This window comes from Elaeis guineensis, chromosome 13 (assembly GCF_000442705.2).
Source record: "Elaeis guineensis isolate ETL-2024a chromosome 13, EG11, whole genome shotgun sequence".
Lineage (NCBI taxonomy): Eukaryota > Viridiplantae > Streptophyta > Magnoliopsida > Arecales > Arecaceae > Elaeis > Elaeis guineensis.
Window position 1 is genome coordinate 19,905,188 of NC_026005.2, and position 14,516 is coordinate 19,919,703.

Below are 14,516 nucleotides of genomic sequence, written 5' to 3' on the forward strand. Positions count from 1 at the left end.
AATATATAAAAAATAAATATAAAAAATAATTTATTTATAATCTTTTATGTATTGAAACATGACTCAAAAATCTGTTATCTATATTTTTTTACATCACTAATTTTTTAAATAAAGTACTAAAATTTATTCATATTTTTAATTATATTTTTTATTATATAAATATTATTATATATAATAACATAGTATACTATATTATATTATAATATATAATATTATATAATATATATTCATAAATATAAATAAAATATATTATATATAAGATAATATAATAAATTATATTATATATAATAAAATCAAATACAGTATATAATGTTAATATATATTAAAATAATATATTATCATATATATTATATTTTATTATAATATTATAATATATTAATATTATATTATTATAATAATATATTATATTAAAGATAATAAAATTGTATTATCTATTAATTATATTATATGATATTATATAAGATAGTATTATATATTATTATATTATTATTATAGGATTAAACGTATATTAGGAATGAAAAAAAAAATATTTTTTTAGTTTTGGAAGTAGAGCTTTTAAGGAGTAGAATTTTTTAAAGTAGAATTTTTATAAAAAGCTATTGGTTATTTAGTAACCATATTTATAAAGTACTTTAAAATTTTAATATATATTTGATAACTAAAATAAAAAAAATATTTTTGGTAGGATTAAGTGATAGCAAAAGATATTGATACTATTGTATAGTGGAGAATAATATGACATAATATTATATATTAAAAAATTATATTATATAATATTATTAATATATAATATAACAGAATAGTGTAATATAATATTATTATAATTTAATAAATTATATTATATTTTTATGATATAATACTATAATAGATTTATTATACATTTATAATATATCATAATATTAATTTATTATTATATTATGTTTATAATATAATAATATAATATGATATGAGATAATATGTAATTATAAGATTTATTAGTGGACATTTCGATCATTAGAAAAAATTTATTTAAATTAAAACAGCTTCTCGACATTGATCAAAAAGTATTTTTGAAAAAAAGTTAGACCTTCTTACCTTTTTGATAAAGCCAAAATAGCTTTTCAATTTTTTATCAAATATTATTGTACCATCTAAAAGTACTTTTAAAGAGCTAGAAAGTATTTTCTCTAAAAGCTTTGCTATAGAGGGCTTTACCTACCTCTTAGGTGGGTAAGACTTTCTTTCATTTCATGAATAAATACTGACTATAAGAAATTATTTATCTACTTAGAGAAACCTAAAAATATAGGTAAGTTAATTAATAGAAAAGTTGACTAACTTTTTCATAATATTTATCCATCAAAGAATAAGCCCAAAAGGAGATAAATAGAAGCATAGATCCATCTGATAACTATAGTGGTCTCCCTCAATAATCAAGTGGTCCACAATCCCTACCCAAACCATTCTCAGCTCTGCTCTAGACACCGAAATATCCAAATCTGATTATCTCCTATCGCCACTAACATGGAATTTGCTATCCTCATAATAAAACCCGACCCATCATATTGACCACTTTCCAAGACACTATTATCGAAGTTGACTTTAAAAGAACTCGAGGATAAGAAGTCGCTATAGGAGCATGAAAGAAGTCCCAGATATCCCGAGCTATTACGGTCTCTCCAATGGAAGAATTCTGAATGTTCTCCTTGGCCTGAATGATGGCTCTTTCTATTAGAAATCTGACTGACAGTTTGGTTCCTTCATCTTGCTTTTTTTTTCTAAAAAAAAAGAAAAGAAAAAAATATGAGTCTAAAAATTTTGAGAGTTTGTCAAGAAGATCCAACTTAGTTATCAAAATTTTATCTTAAAATATCTTTTTTAGAAAAAAATGATAATTTGCTATCAATTTGATTTACCCGAGTTAAGTTTGATGAAAGGCATTTCTTTTCTCCTTTTTGTCTTTCTAAAAAGCATGACAAAATACATTTATTTTCTTTTCAAACCATCATTTTTCTAAATACTAAAAATACAAGTTTTTGCATAGAGGTCAAAAAAAGTGTGACGTCTAAGATAATTTCTTATTGAAAATTAACAAAAAAAGATTATTGAGAAATGTGAGTTTAATAGTGGTTATTGTGATAGTCATTATAATTTAAAGACTACATTTTCTCAACTTAATTAGGGCATATAGGATGAAGGTATAATATATCATTTTAAAGAAATAAGGTGGTTGAATGAATGAGGTCCAATTTAGCACATATCTTCACAAATTGACTGTTGAATTATAAAATTTAGAGCAAAATCGTATTTATTTTTATGTAAATTGTTTCATTATACTTGATTGATATTGAAACATATTAGACCATGCTCATAGAAATTGATAGACATACCTAACATTTATTTCAATCTAATTACTTTTCATAAGGTAGGATTGGACCGAAGGATTTTTCTTGTGCATAGCATATGCGTATGCTAGCATACCACATTTAAAAATTTATAATATATATATATATATATATATATATATATATATATATATATATATATATATATATATATATATATATATATATATATATATTAAAAAAAAAACTCGACCATCATAAAACATGATCCTCCCCAGCCTAAAAATGTTCCTTTTGTATAGCTCAACTTCAAGTCCATGACCTAGATACAATTTAATCTCAAGTGAAGATCTTAAACTGTCCATTTATACTTTTTTTTCTTCTTTTTTTTTTACATGGAGTAGATTCAAGCCGTTTCCTACATCTAGTCTACCCAACTCATCCTCCTTAATTTTTCTTGCATGGCAATTTAGCTGATGCAAGAGCCTGCCACCATCCTCACTCTCACATTCAAAAAGCTATTGCAGGTGGGTCTTCATAGATTCTAAGAAAGCCAGAAATTAAACCCAATCATGCACTTGAACCATGCGTGAACATGCCACATTTGCACCTGTTCATGCTCCTGAACCATGTCCTGGTCTCACCAAAAAACACAATCTATTGTGCCACCAAGATCATAAAAGCATCAGAAAATTCTTCAAATTTGAATGCCCTGCATTTATAAATGGACGCAAGCAGTGAACTACAAATTGGAGTTGGCTTCCCAACGGATTCATTCATATAAATAGATTTGGAAAGAAAAGCTTTATGTACATGAAAACAAAACCAAACTGACATCAACTTCCTGTGCCCCAAAAGCTGCCAAACCAAAATAGCCCTTCTTCCTTAACAAACTCCTCCCACATCTTATCAGCTTCCAAGAAACACCTCCTATCACCAGCCCAACTCTTCCGTTCAATAATAAGATCATGCACTCCTTGAACTCCTAACACCTCTCCTCTCTCAAACTTGTCTCTCTCTCCAATCACATATTCATATTTCTTCGATCTCTTTCTAAGCTTTCGCAGCACAGTTTTCTTCGACTTCACTGCCATTCTCTGTGGTAATCTGATGAAGAGGGACGCTGTGATTTGGAGGAGCAAGCAAGGGCAGCAGCAACATACCACGACGCAGTCCACGGCGAATAAGCTGCACTCCTCCAAGGTGCTGGACATTGGTTTTGGAAGATTCAAGGAGAGCAAGAAGAGAGAGAGAGAGAGAGAGAGAGAGAGGAGGAGATTGATGGAAAGCCATTGCTTAAAATGTTTTAAGGTGGTGCAACAAGGAACACAACTTGTTAAAGTATGAAGGCTTGTCGTGGAAGTGACTTAAGAGAGAATGGCACGGCTTTAAGCATTGCTTTATTTGATTTGCCTCAAAATTAAAAAAAGCTATTGCCTTTATTTGACACTCGTAAGCCAACCTGTTTGTCATCCGGAATGTTGGGTGTAGACATGACTAATAGATCCAAATAATAATAATAATAATGAGTGTGGATAATATAAATATGAAGAGTGTTTCCTTGAGCTTCAAAGATGTCATTAACGGTTTAGTTTACTTAATAAGACATGAGATCATACTAAACTAACCATTGGATTTGAGTTTGCAAAAAATAGATTTCCTCTCCTTTACATTTTGACATGCTTGATGTAACCAAAAGTTCTCAAATTTGATGATGAAAGGTCATGCCGACCATGGCGTTGCGCACGACTGCATGAGCTCTATGAGGTGCATAATGGGTGAGTTAGGCCAAGTAAAGGTAAGCCCAGCACAATCCAACTAATAAAATACCTAATCTGACCTGAAAATGAACCCAATGGTCCACATCACCCTGATTATTTATTGCCAATAACACACAAAGACAGGAGTCAAAGCCTCAAAGGTGAGCGTCCTTTGGTGCACTTTCAGAGGAACCATCACAAGGTGGAGGTGCCACAAATAATTTACTTTGATGCCCTAGGTTAGTTGAGCCTTGTCATCCTTCTCCCAGTTAAAGTTGGTGGTGATTCTTTTAAGATAGTGGCAGTCTTGCTCCTCCAAAGGCAAGAAGGATGCCATTCCTTTCATATCTTGCTATCACCTTTCTATCTTTATGTCACCATTAGTTTGCATTAAAGGCACCCAGTGTAATACTGCCATGATGTTGTAGAGTTTGTTGTTTGCTGGACCAGAGAAATCAAAACATGGCAATACCAAAACATGAATAGCAGAACCATTTCGGTGTCAGTACTTGTAGATGATTGCAGGAATCTTAGAAGTGAGATTTTAGGCTCACAGGTTAGCGATGATCATGCAGGGAAGAGAAACATGTAGGCTAGACCTACAACAATTGTAGTCAATAGAAGAGAACATCAAACCCAAAAGCTATGTCGGCAGTTTATATGTTCGCATCTGAACTTGAAATCAAATCTCCATAAATCCGTGAAAGCAAGTTGATGATGAGAGGTGTCTCTACTGTTATGCACTCTAAGCTTTTGTAACGAGGAGAAGAAATGATGATTTGAAGCCACATTCATCTTTCGAGGCAAGAACATGAATTACAAAAATAATATCAAGTAAAGCAGGAGTTCAAGACAGGTCTTGTTGTAAGCAGCAAAAATTCTCGAAGGTCTTGCATGGAGTGAATGCCAATTGAAATCATGATATGATCATAAGATGCAGAGTAACTAATTAAATTAAAGGGGTTTTCTTGCACATATGTTATTCAAACTTTTGAGAAAACCCTAAATTTCAATTAAGCCTCCGATATTGCTCAAAATTTTCATGTCTCCAGAGCTGGAACTGTTTTACTGAAACACCAAGGGCATGTCTCCAGAGCTGGAACTGTTTTACTGAAACACCAAGGGCTCAGCACAGTCATAAGGTCCAAACAATACTATTCAATGCAAGTTCTGGCAACTGCAGTTTGTAATACTTCATGCAGCCAAGGCTTTGCTGCTACTCTCAGAATGCAGTATAAAGAATTGAAGGAGAACAAATTATATATAGAAGCATTAATAGCGCCTGGCTGTATGAATAATTCAAAACCCAAAAATTCATTTCACTATAGAAAGAATAGGGAACAAATCCATAAGACATCCATCCCCATTTCTGTATAAAAGAATAACTACACAAAAAGAGAAAAGGAAAAGAAAAAAAAAAAAAAAAACAGGTCACACTGTGAAGGCCAAAAAGTAACCTGTTTACAACTCCGATCGACTCTTCCAACTAGCTTGGCTAAAACTAGTTTGGCTGAAATCAGTGCTGTAATCCTGGCTACCAAATGCCATCCGCCGAAATAGTCTGATTTCTGCTGATTGTGGCGCATTGAACAGTTCGCTTTGACCCGGTTTCACACCATTGCTAAGGTCAATGTCAGCTAAGCTATCAAGAACTCTCACCACCTGAGAGATAAGAATGGATTAAAATAGCATGGAGTAAATTGATGTTCTTCTTGCAATGAGATTTTTGATTCTGTTGTTTACCTTACTCATTCGAGGCCTCATTGCTGCTGAATGACGGACACATGCTGCTGCTGCTTCAATCATACGAAACATCTCGCTTTGGTTATAATTATTTTCAAGCCTAGGATCAGGTAATTCTTCAAACTCTCCAGTTTCAAGTGCATGGCTAAGCAATGGTCGTGCCTGGAAGATCAAGTCCACAGTTAATTAAGCCAGACATAATCATTTTGAAAAATGACATAACAAAGCACAAGTTAGATAATCCGATGAAAGTATATTATTATCCAACTAATCCAAAGTGGAAATGAAAAATAACATGTTTGGGCAGGACCTTTTATGAGCAGTATTTTCATTGGCATAGAAAATATGTGCCGGATTTTTAACATGGTGTACTTCCAAAGATTTGTTCAGTTTACAAGATCCCGACCATTTTGTCTAGTAGTTTACTCAAAAACTTTGTTGCTTAGTAAGACAACAAAAGATTTTTTTTTTTTTTTTTTTTTAACTTTATCCATGCAAAATTTATGATGTTATATAGCTAAAAGCCTAAAAACACTGCAGTGCTCTCACATTGGAGGTGGAGCCTAAGCTATAGGTGTCAGGTTTCAAACTGGTGATATGGTTTTCATTGTCCAATATTACAGAAAATGTCCGCTCTCAATCATACACAGGAGAACAGTCTATTCATTCTCCATTATGAGCTCCATCTCAAACAAGGAAACAGTTACATCAGATAAGTTGCCTGACTCCATCATATGTCACATCTCAAACTCCAAATCATACTCCTTTTTTTTTTTATTACATGGTCAAGAGGTTAGTTGATAGTTATGAGTAGTTCATTAGGCCCAGTTTGATTCCTTGATAACGAATCAGGTGGTGGTATCCGCAGCTTAACCAGTTAACAATGAAGCTAAAAAAGAACAGGGTTTGGCCTTTGCTTAATTAACCATAGCTTTTTGCTGAGATGACAAAAATGTTGTTTGGTTGGAAAAAGCATAGGTAAGTGATTAAGCACCACTTTTTGGGTTATATGGACAAAAAAAGGGTTAAAGGTGAGAGAGGTAAGACAGAGAAAATGAGGAGTGAGCTTAACCAGATGGTTAAAGTAATTTCTCCTCCCCTCTAAAATATCTTTAAAAAGGTTATCTGGGTAAGCAGGCATTGACTGGCTAAGTTTAACCTCCCAAAAAGTAGTGGTGTTTGGTTAACTAAATGGATAACCATCACTAAATTTGCGGTTGTCCAGGAACAAAGCTGGTCCTTAGCAACCTTATGACCAATAAAACACGGATATGGATATGGAATATGAACATGTCATGATATAAATAAGCTGATACAGTAAATCTTGAAAAAATACACTACAAAATGGATGGGATACAACAGAAGATAAATATATATCTCTGGATATATATATATATATATATATATACATGTGAAAAAACATCCATAAAGCATAATTAGTCGTTGTAATACATGGTCCATACTCCATACAATAACATTAACATCCACAAAACCCATCACTTGGTCCTCACATATATAGACAAAATCCATATTCCATACTTCAACAAAACATCACAAAGTCTAAAATAAATAGTCCATCCTTGAAAGGTCAACATTCATCAAATAAAAAGAAAGCCCTCACACTCATCCCTAAATGTATGAGAAAAATATCCCAGTGCTTCCAAGAAGTAACTAGAATCTTTTCATTTATTTTTTAAAATAGGATAAACTAAGTGTGCAACATGCATTCCAAGTTGCTATCTACTATAAATGTACTGGATATGGACCTGGCATTCAATTTAAAGGATCTGTACTTGCCAGTCTGTGACATTTGCATATACGGTGGCAGAGCAGATGCCTGTCTATAAAATAATAGGAGCTTCACATTGAAAGTTTCTAGATAAGTTTGGGCTAGGATCCAATGTTTCTTAAAACATGAGACATGTAACACAGTTGAGACTCAGAGTTGTGTGGGGAAAAGCCCTTCAGTGAGGACCTAGGGATAAAGAATGTCCAAAGGGTTCAGATGCTGATACATAATAGTTATGCATAGCCAACTGCATGTAGAAAGGCAAAAAGATGTTAAAAAAAAAAAAAATCATTTGGATGTGTCTCCTAAAATTAGCGGGTTTTAGAAGGGGTGATGCTCATTCTCATTATGACTAGATGTTGACATCACATAAGTTTTTGGTCACCATCTATTAAGCATTTTGTATTTGTAGAAGAGGATTTGTTATTCAATATGGTAAGCAATAATCATGAAGCCATAACACCTAGATGATGCTCAACCAAAATATCTACCAACTCAAGCACCAAAGAGGCTAGAACACACAAAGTGATCTGAACAGCTCAAACAATATGTATACTGCTAAGCTTGCATAGTTAACAGGCAAGCAGTAAAGTAGTTCACAGGCCAACAACTAAGATCTGAAAAGAAGGTATTCCCTCCCTGATGTTAGATCAAATAATAATAGCTGACTCTTTCTCCATTTAGCATACCACGCCAAAGAATTTAATTCTTTCATCATCTCTGTAACTATATTGAATAATTAAAATAACAGATTAACCAGTGCATGACAGTCAGGATTGTTTATTTAGTCTCCAAGTGCAAAGGCGAGTCATGGCAATCGTTCAGAGCTGACAAGAGTAATGCAGGTTACTAGTTAAAATAGCTGCCTATTGGAGTGTCATCACGCATGAACAATGGGAAGTCTATCAAACATGGATTGAATATCTTGATCTAAAAACAACTTTTGGTGGAAGCACAGAAGAGATCATCTTACCCAACTATTAATAGTTATACTCGATGGGTCACATGTCAATCCTTGACATCTAGACTCTTTCACAGTCTAAAGTAACTTCAGAGGATTGCTACCAAGTGGCATAAACCTCATCCATGTAAGAAATAAGATAAGCCTCACTACCTAGCCAGAACCCATTTAGGCTTCACAGAAGGCTCCTCTTACTACCTAGTAGCCTTAGCAAGCACCAAAATATAACAAGTGGATGTCAGGCTGAGTGCCAGATATAGAACACTCAAACTAAAACTGATGACATCTTGATCAGTAAAGTGACTATCATACAATGGGGTAACGCTCATCAGTTATACTTCGGGCATGCAAGAAGAGCTAACGAAACTCTTACATGGGCATTGATCAATATATAGAATATGAGCTGCCTCATTTAATTCAGAGAAGGCCATATGGACAAAGCTTGAGCTAGTGTTAAATTCCCTAAAAGTTTAAATCATCGTCTTCACATTTAAGGGCATGAGGTTATAGGTGTTTTGCATGGCTCAAATTAATCATAGCAAGTTTCCTGAGCATGCCTGACCCAATCAAATGTTAGATGCAGCTCATAGGTGAAGGCTGCATGCCTATTTCCAGATCTTCTGAAAAAAAAAATTGGCCATTAAAAGAATGCCACTAATCACAGATTTCTGATGCATAGCGGTATAGTCTCCAAAACAAGGAGATCGATGCTTTCATGGTCAAGTATATCTCCAATTGTTCTTCTTGAATTGAACTTGCAGTCAAAAGAACTTGGTATTACTGGGACCATGAGGCAACGTGTTTTCAATTTTTGGTGCCAAGGAAACAATATGTCGGTCTAATCAGACAAGAATCTTAAATTTTTCTGCTTCTGCTGACATTTTGGAATCCACATCAATTTAATGTCATCCCTCAGACAGATTTTATGAAATTTCTTCAAGGTCCAAGGAAGAGATTCATCCAACGTGAGCTTGCTGACCTGCTGAAACTTGTAATGCAAATCTTTAAAAGGATAACACTGAAGAAGTAAAAAAACCAAAGTATATCTAAGTGAAAGACCAACATTTGTTTGACAGTATAAGACATAAATGGTCAGAAAGAGAAGGGAGGTTTGGGGGGTGGGGTGGGGGGTGTTGTTGGAGGATGAGGGGCAAATGACAGTTGGGAACTGAGATCAAGAGATAAAAATACACCTACCAGACAAAACAGTACATTCTAGATCACATTAATTAGGTTCAAATCACAAAAAAACCTTACATGCAACCTTATTAAAAATATGATTGTATTAAGTATATGGATAGCGAGGGATCATGAAGCAATGGCACAAGCCAACACGACTTCAGTCCAGCAGTTGGCACCTGTCTCTTAAGAGCTTGTTAAGTGAAAGGTCTAGGGTTCAAACTTTAATGGTGGCATTACCACCATATTTCTAGAAAATGAAGCCACAGCATAATGTATTTATACAATATGGTATGATAACGTCAATACTTTTAACCACACTCCCAATAAGAAATTCAGCATGAAGTTTTAATTCCATCTGCCTTCAATGCCTTGATATTAGCTCAAGGTATCAAACATGTGTATTATAAATTCAATCACACGACAAACCTGGCTTGCTCACTCAAATTGTATTCCTAGATACATCTGAAAATTGCATGTGTCCTTGTATAATGTGAATTATCCATATTAAAACCCCAGTTGTTTTGAGCTACTGTAATGAAGTTGTCAAAATGAACTGGAGGAATGGAAAACCATTACAGCTTACCCACTCAACAAGGCTCTCATCACCCAAAGGCTGTGAAGAATCAACAGGCTTTCGTCCAGTAATAAGCTCAAGGAGCACAACCCCAAAAGAATAAACATCAGACTTCTCAGTCAACTTGCCACTTGATGCATACTCTGGAGCCAAATATCTGCAAGAACAAAATCATTTCAGTTTGTCCTAAGCCAAAAGCATCATAGAATTCAGATCGAACCTTTATGAAGCCCTATATTCATCACATATATAGAAAACACCATTGGATGTGGTTCACCTACCCAAATGTTCCCATTACACGTGTAGTAACATGTGTACAAGCATCCATAGCTAACCTTGCAAGTCCAAAGTCCGAAACCTAAGACATAAATATGAGTTAACCACAAGGCTAACAAAAATATGGTGAGTATTGAGAATATATTTCACATATCATAGTTATATTGAGGCCACCTGAGCTTCAAAGTTGTTATCCAATAGAATATTCGAGGACTTTATATCCCTATGAATTATTCGTGGATGGCCTGACAAAAAAAACAATTTTAAGAGCCAGAGAAATAAACAAGTGACCGGTCAAAAATAAATGTGTATTCATGATGGCAAATATGTCAAAAGCACATGGAGGGAAATTTTACAATCTTCATGCAAGTATGCTATTCCACGAGCTGCACCAGCTGCAACCTTAACCCTGGTTGCCCAATCCATAACCAGCCTTCCTTCCCCTGCAAATGCAAATTCATGATCAACAAAAAACCTTCATATAATTTGAGAAATGATAATTCCGTCATTCTCAAACAAGGATCAGTTGCTTTTGTAAAAGGAGTACACTGAAAGGGCTGTATCTTACCATGAAGATGATAATGAAGTGTATTGTTAGGCACAAAATCATAGACAAGTAATCTCTGGTTCTCTGCTATGCAGTACCCTACAAGTGAAACCAAATGGCGGTGGTGCACGCGGCTGATAATCTCAACTTCAGCTTTGAACTCACGCTCCCCCTGGCCACCACCGACTTTGAGTTGTTTCACAGCCACTTCTCTTCCATCTGGTAAGCATCCTTTGTAAACACAACCAAATCCACCCTCGCCTAAAATATTCTGACTTGAGAAGCCATTGGTTATCCCATATAGTTCTTCATATGTGAACCATGATCTTGAATTGCCCAACCCTGCATCCGACGGTGAATTTACGAACACTCCTTGACTTCCAGTACTATGCTGATATGCTAGAGGAGCTGATGGGGATCTTGGATAGGACGAATCTAATAAGAAAAAGGTAAGCTTTGTTAACTAAATGGCCATAATGGCATACCAATACCTATAAATTTTCTTGGTAAATTTTCTAACAGTGCTATTGAGGATTTCTTCATGAGAAGGATTGTGATTCATGAATCAATTATAGAAAAATGGTCAAATAAAACGCTAAAAAATGACATGGGAAAGTTTTAGGTGTTACCAGACATTTGTGAAGATGCAGACTGTGAGGGTAGGATAAAGCCTGCATCATATCCACCAACCTGCTTTTTGCGCTTCCTCATGAACCACACAGCTACTCCTAAACCAAGTATCACAATCACTGATATCGCAGCAATAATTACTACACTACTGGCCTTAATCCCACCACCTCCTCCGGAGCTGCTGCCCCCATGGGAATGTGAACTCGGATTGGATGCCTTGTTGGGACTTGGGATAGTTGGAGTAGCTGGATTCCCTGGAGTGGTGGGAGAGGGTAAGGGTAGACTACCAGGAGGAGCAGGAAGAGGGGGTGAAGCCGGGGTAGATGGAGTTTTGCCAGGAGGAGGAGAAGGGGTAGAAGGAGTGGAAGGTGGTGGGGCTTTAGGTGGTGGTGCTGATTCACCAGAAGGTGGGTTTTGGGGTGCAGAAGGAGGAGGGGACTGTTGAACTGGCGGTGGAGGTGAATTCTTGGGTGGTTTAGCCACTGGTGGTGAAGGGACAATCGCGGGTGGGGAAGGGGAAGATGGTGGAGGTGACGAAGGCGAGGGAGTTTGTGGAGGGGAAGATGTAGGAGGCGGTGGTGGAGATAATGTTGGAGGTGGGGGAGAAGCAGAAGGTGGAGGCGGCAACGCTGGCGGCGGAGAAGTGGAGATAGTTGGAGGGGAAGTGGCAACGGGTGGGGGCGCTGAGGCTGAAGATGTTGGTGGAGTAGATGGAGGCGGAGGAGGAGGAGGGGCAGTGGAAACAGGGGGAGGGGAAGTAGGCGGAGGCGCTGCATTTGATGATGTCGGTGGATCGGAGGTGGCATCGGGTCGAGTTTTGGGTGGTGGAGAACCAGCAGGAGGAGGAGAAGTGGAAGGAGAAGGTGGTGGTGGAGCAGAGGCAGATGAAAATGGTGGGAGAACTGATGGAGAAAGTGGAGGAATGGAGGCCATAATTCCACCAGGTTTCAGCCCCACCTTCCTCCCTTTCAGCTAAAATCCCAAATGATCCATAAACCCTTGGCCCAAATCAAAATTCTCTCATTTCACAAACAAAGAAACTCCAAAGCTCCCTCCTTTTTCACAAGATCTCAAAATCAGAAGCACCCAGAGATCCTCGACATTTCTAGGCACCAAATCGAACTTCTAAATACACCTTTCTTCTTAATTATAATCCAAATCAGTGCAGAAATCAAAAAATTCTCAAAGCCCCTCACCAAAAAAAATCCTCACTTTTTTCCCAGAAAGGACCGGTCGATAACAGATAAATCTCCTAAAATTGAGGAAATCAAACTTTCTATCGGGATCCCAATCTTCGAGAGGTTCTCTTTCCTGACTGTAACTCCAAAATCCCGGATTCCAAAAACCCAAAACTGAAACTTACTACTTAAATCTTCCTACAAAAACTCGGCACCACATTGCAAGACGCAAAATGGCAACACTTCACCCAAAAATCTCCACTTTTTGCGGGACAATTCCCCAAGATCCCACCTTTTCCAGAAAATCCACGCAAAGATGGAAACTTTGGCGAGGAACCAAGATCACAAAAATGTCTAAGCAGATAACCCAGAATCTGCCAGCCCGACGGCGACCAAATGCTAATAAAGAAGGTCCAAATTCCAAGAGCTTAAGAAACGGACCCACCTCGCCACCTTTTCTCCTCCTCCTCCTCCGCTCCTGTTCCCTCCTTCCTTCCTCTGGGGTTCTTGAGGGAAACGTGACAACGACTCAATGAGAGGCTTGGGTTGCCCTGGGGTAGGGGGCGAAGAACGAAGACTTGCCTACATACTGTGAACAATAATATCTTACAAGTGTCTTAGAAGTAATAAAATAAATAATAAGATTTTACCCAAAAAATAACATCTTATAAGTAATAAAGAGGTAGTTAGTCGCTCCCTTGACCAACTGCTTTCCCGTTCTGCGACTGTGGAGGAAAGAATTTATCCAAAACGCATCTTCTTCCGTTGTCTGAAGGAGATGTGAGCACTCTTCCGGTGAGCTTACCTCCCATACTTTCCTAACAATGTTTAAAATAGGTAATAGCCTCTCACTAATCTAACCATCTGCATTACTTTTTTTCTTTTTTTTGGTAACTGCCGGTTGCATAACTTTCAAGTTTCAAATTAACATATAAATCCTTCTACTTTCCTTTTATTTCAATTTCTTTTTCCATACTTCCTTTGTCATCTTGCAAATTAAACTCCTAGATCGAACTTTCAGATTGATGCTTTCACTTTTTTACCTTTTTTACTTTCTGTTGTCATTTGTCACTATCGAGTTTGGTACTTCACACTTTTAATTGAAGCTAGGGATAAAAAAAAAAAAAAAAGTATGGGATTCAATAGTTAAATGAATATAAAAATAGTATTTTATTTTTGAATATGTTTAATTTTTCAAAAGTTATCTTTTAAATTATTTATGCAAGTTCAAAATATAAATAGATAAATAAATAATATATTTTTACTATTTTCCACTATTACTTATAATTAATTTCTCAAAAATCTTAGATCCATGCAATTGTCTATTAAATACCAAAACAGGATTTACATAAAATAAAATTTACCTAGGTTGTGAGGCCCTTAAAGTACTACTTGTATTGTTGAGTTTGCTGATAAGTATCTCAAACATCCAACAACATGGATCAGAATTAGCTTAAACGTCGATGCGGCGGCTTCAGAAGAGCTTGCAGGAACAATCGAACAAGCTATTCAAGAACAATTCTGCTTGAAATTAATTGAGCTAGCATTGCTT

At 35.9% G+C, this 14,516-nt stretch overlaps 2 protein-coding genes across 2 annotated transcripts; both read right to left on the bottom strand.

Annotated features, from left to right (window-relative positions):
• Nucleotides 1–3,119: 3,119 nt before the first annotated feature.
• Nucleotides 3,120–3,597, bottom strand: LOC109506526 (uncharacterized). The gene has a single exon (XM_019854428.3). It carries the CDS (start codon nt 3,536–3,538, stop codon nt 3,161–3,163), a length of 378 nt encoding a protein of 125 aa, XP_019709987.1. The 5' UTR covers nt 3,539–3,597; the 3' UTR covers nt 3,120–3,160.
• Nucleotides 3,598–5,371: 1,774 nt separating this feature from the next.
• On the bottom strand, nt 5,372–13,487 carry LOC105056305 (proline-rich receptor-like protein kinase PERK8). The gene is made up of 8 exons (XM_010938455.4): nt 11,786–13,487; nt 11,178–11,591; nt 10,966–11,052; nt 10,784–10,854; nt 10,615–10,691; nt 10,343–10,490; nt 5,828–5,989; nt 5,372–5,746 (listed from the first exon to the last, which is right to left on the bottom strand). Exons 1-8 carry the CDS (start codon nt 12,717–12,719, stop codon nt 5,546–5,548), a joined length of 2,094 nt encoding a protein of 697 aa, XP_010936757.1. The 5' UTR covers nt 12,720–13,487; the 3' UTR covers nt 5,372–5,545.
• Nucleotides 13,488–14,516: the final 1,029 nt, after the last annotated feature.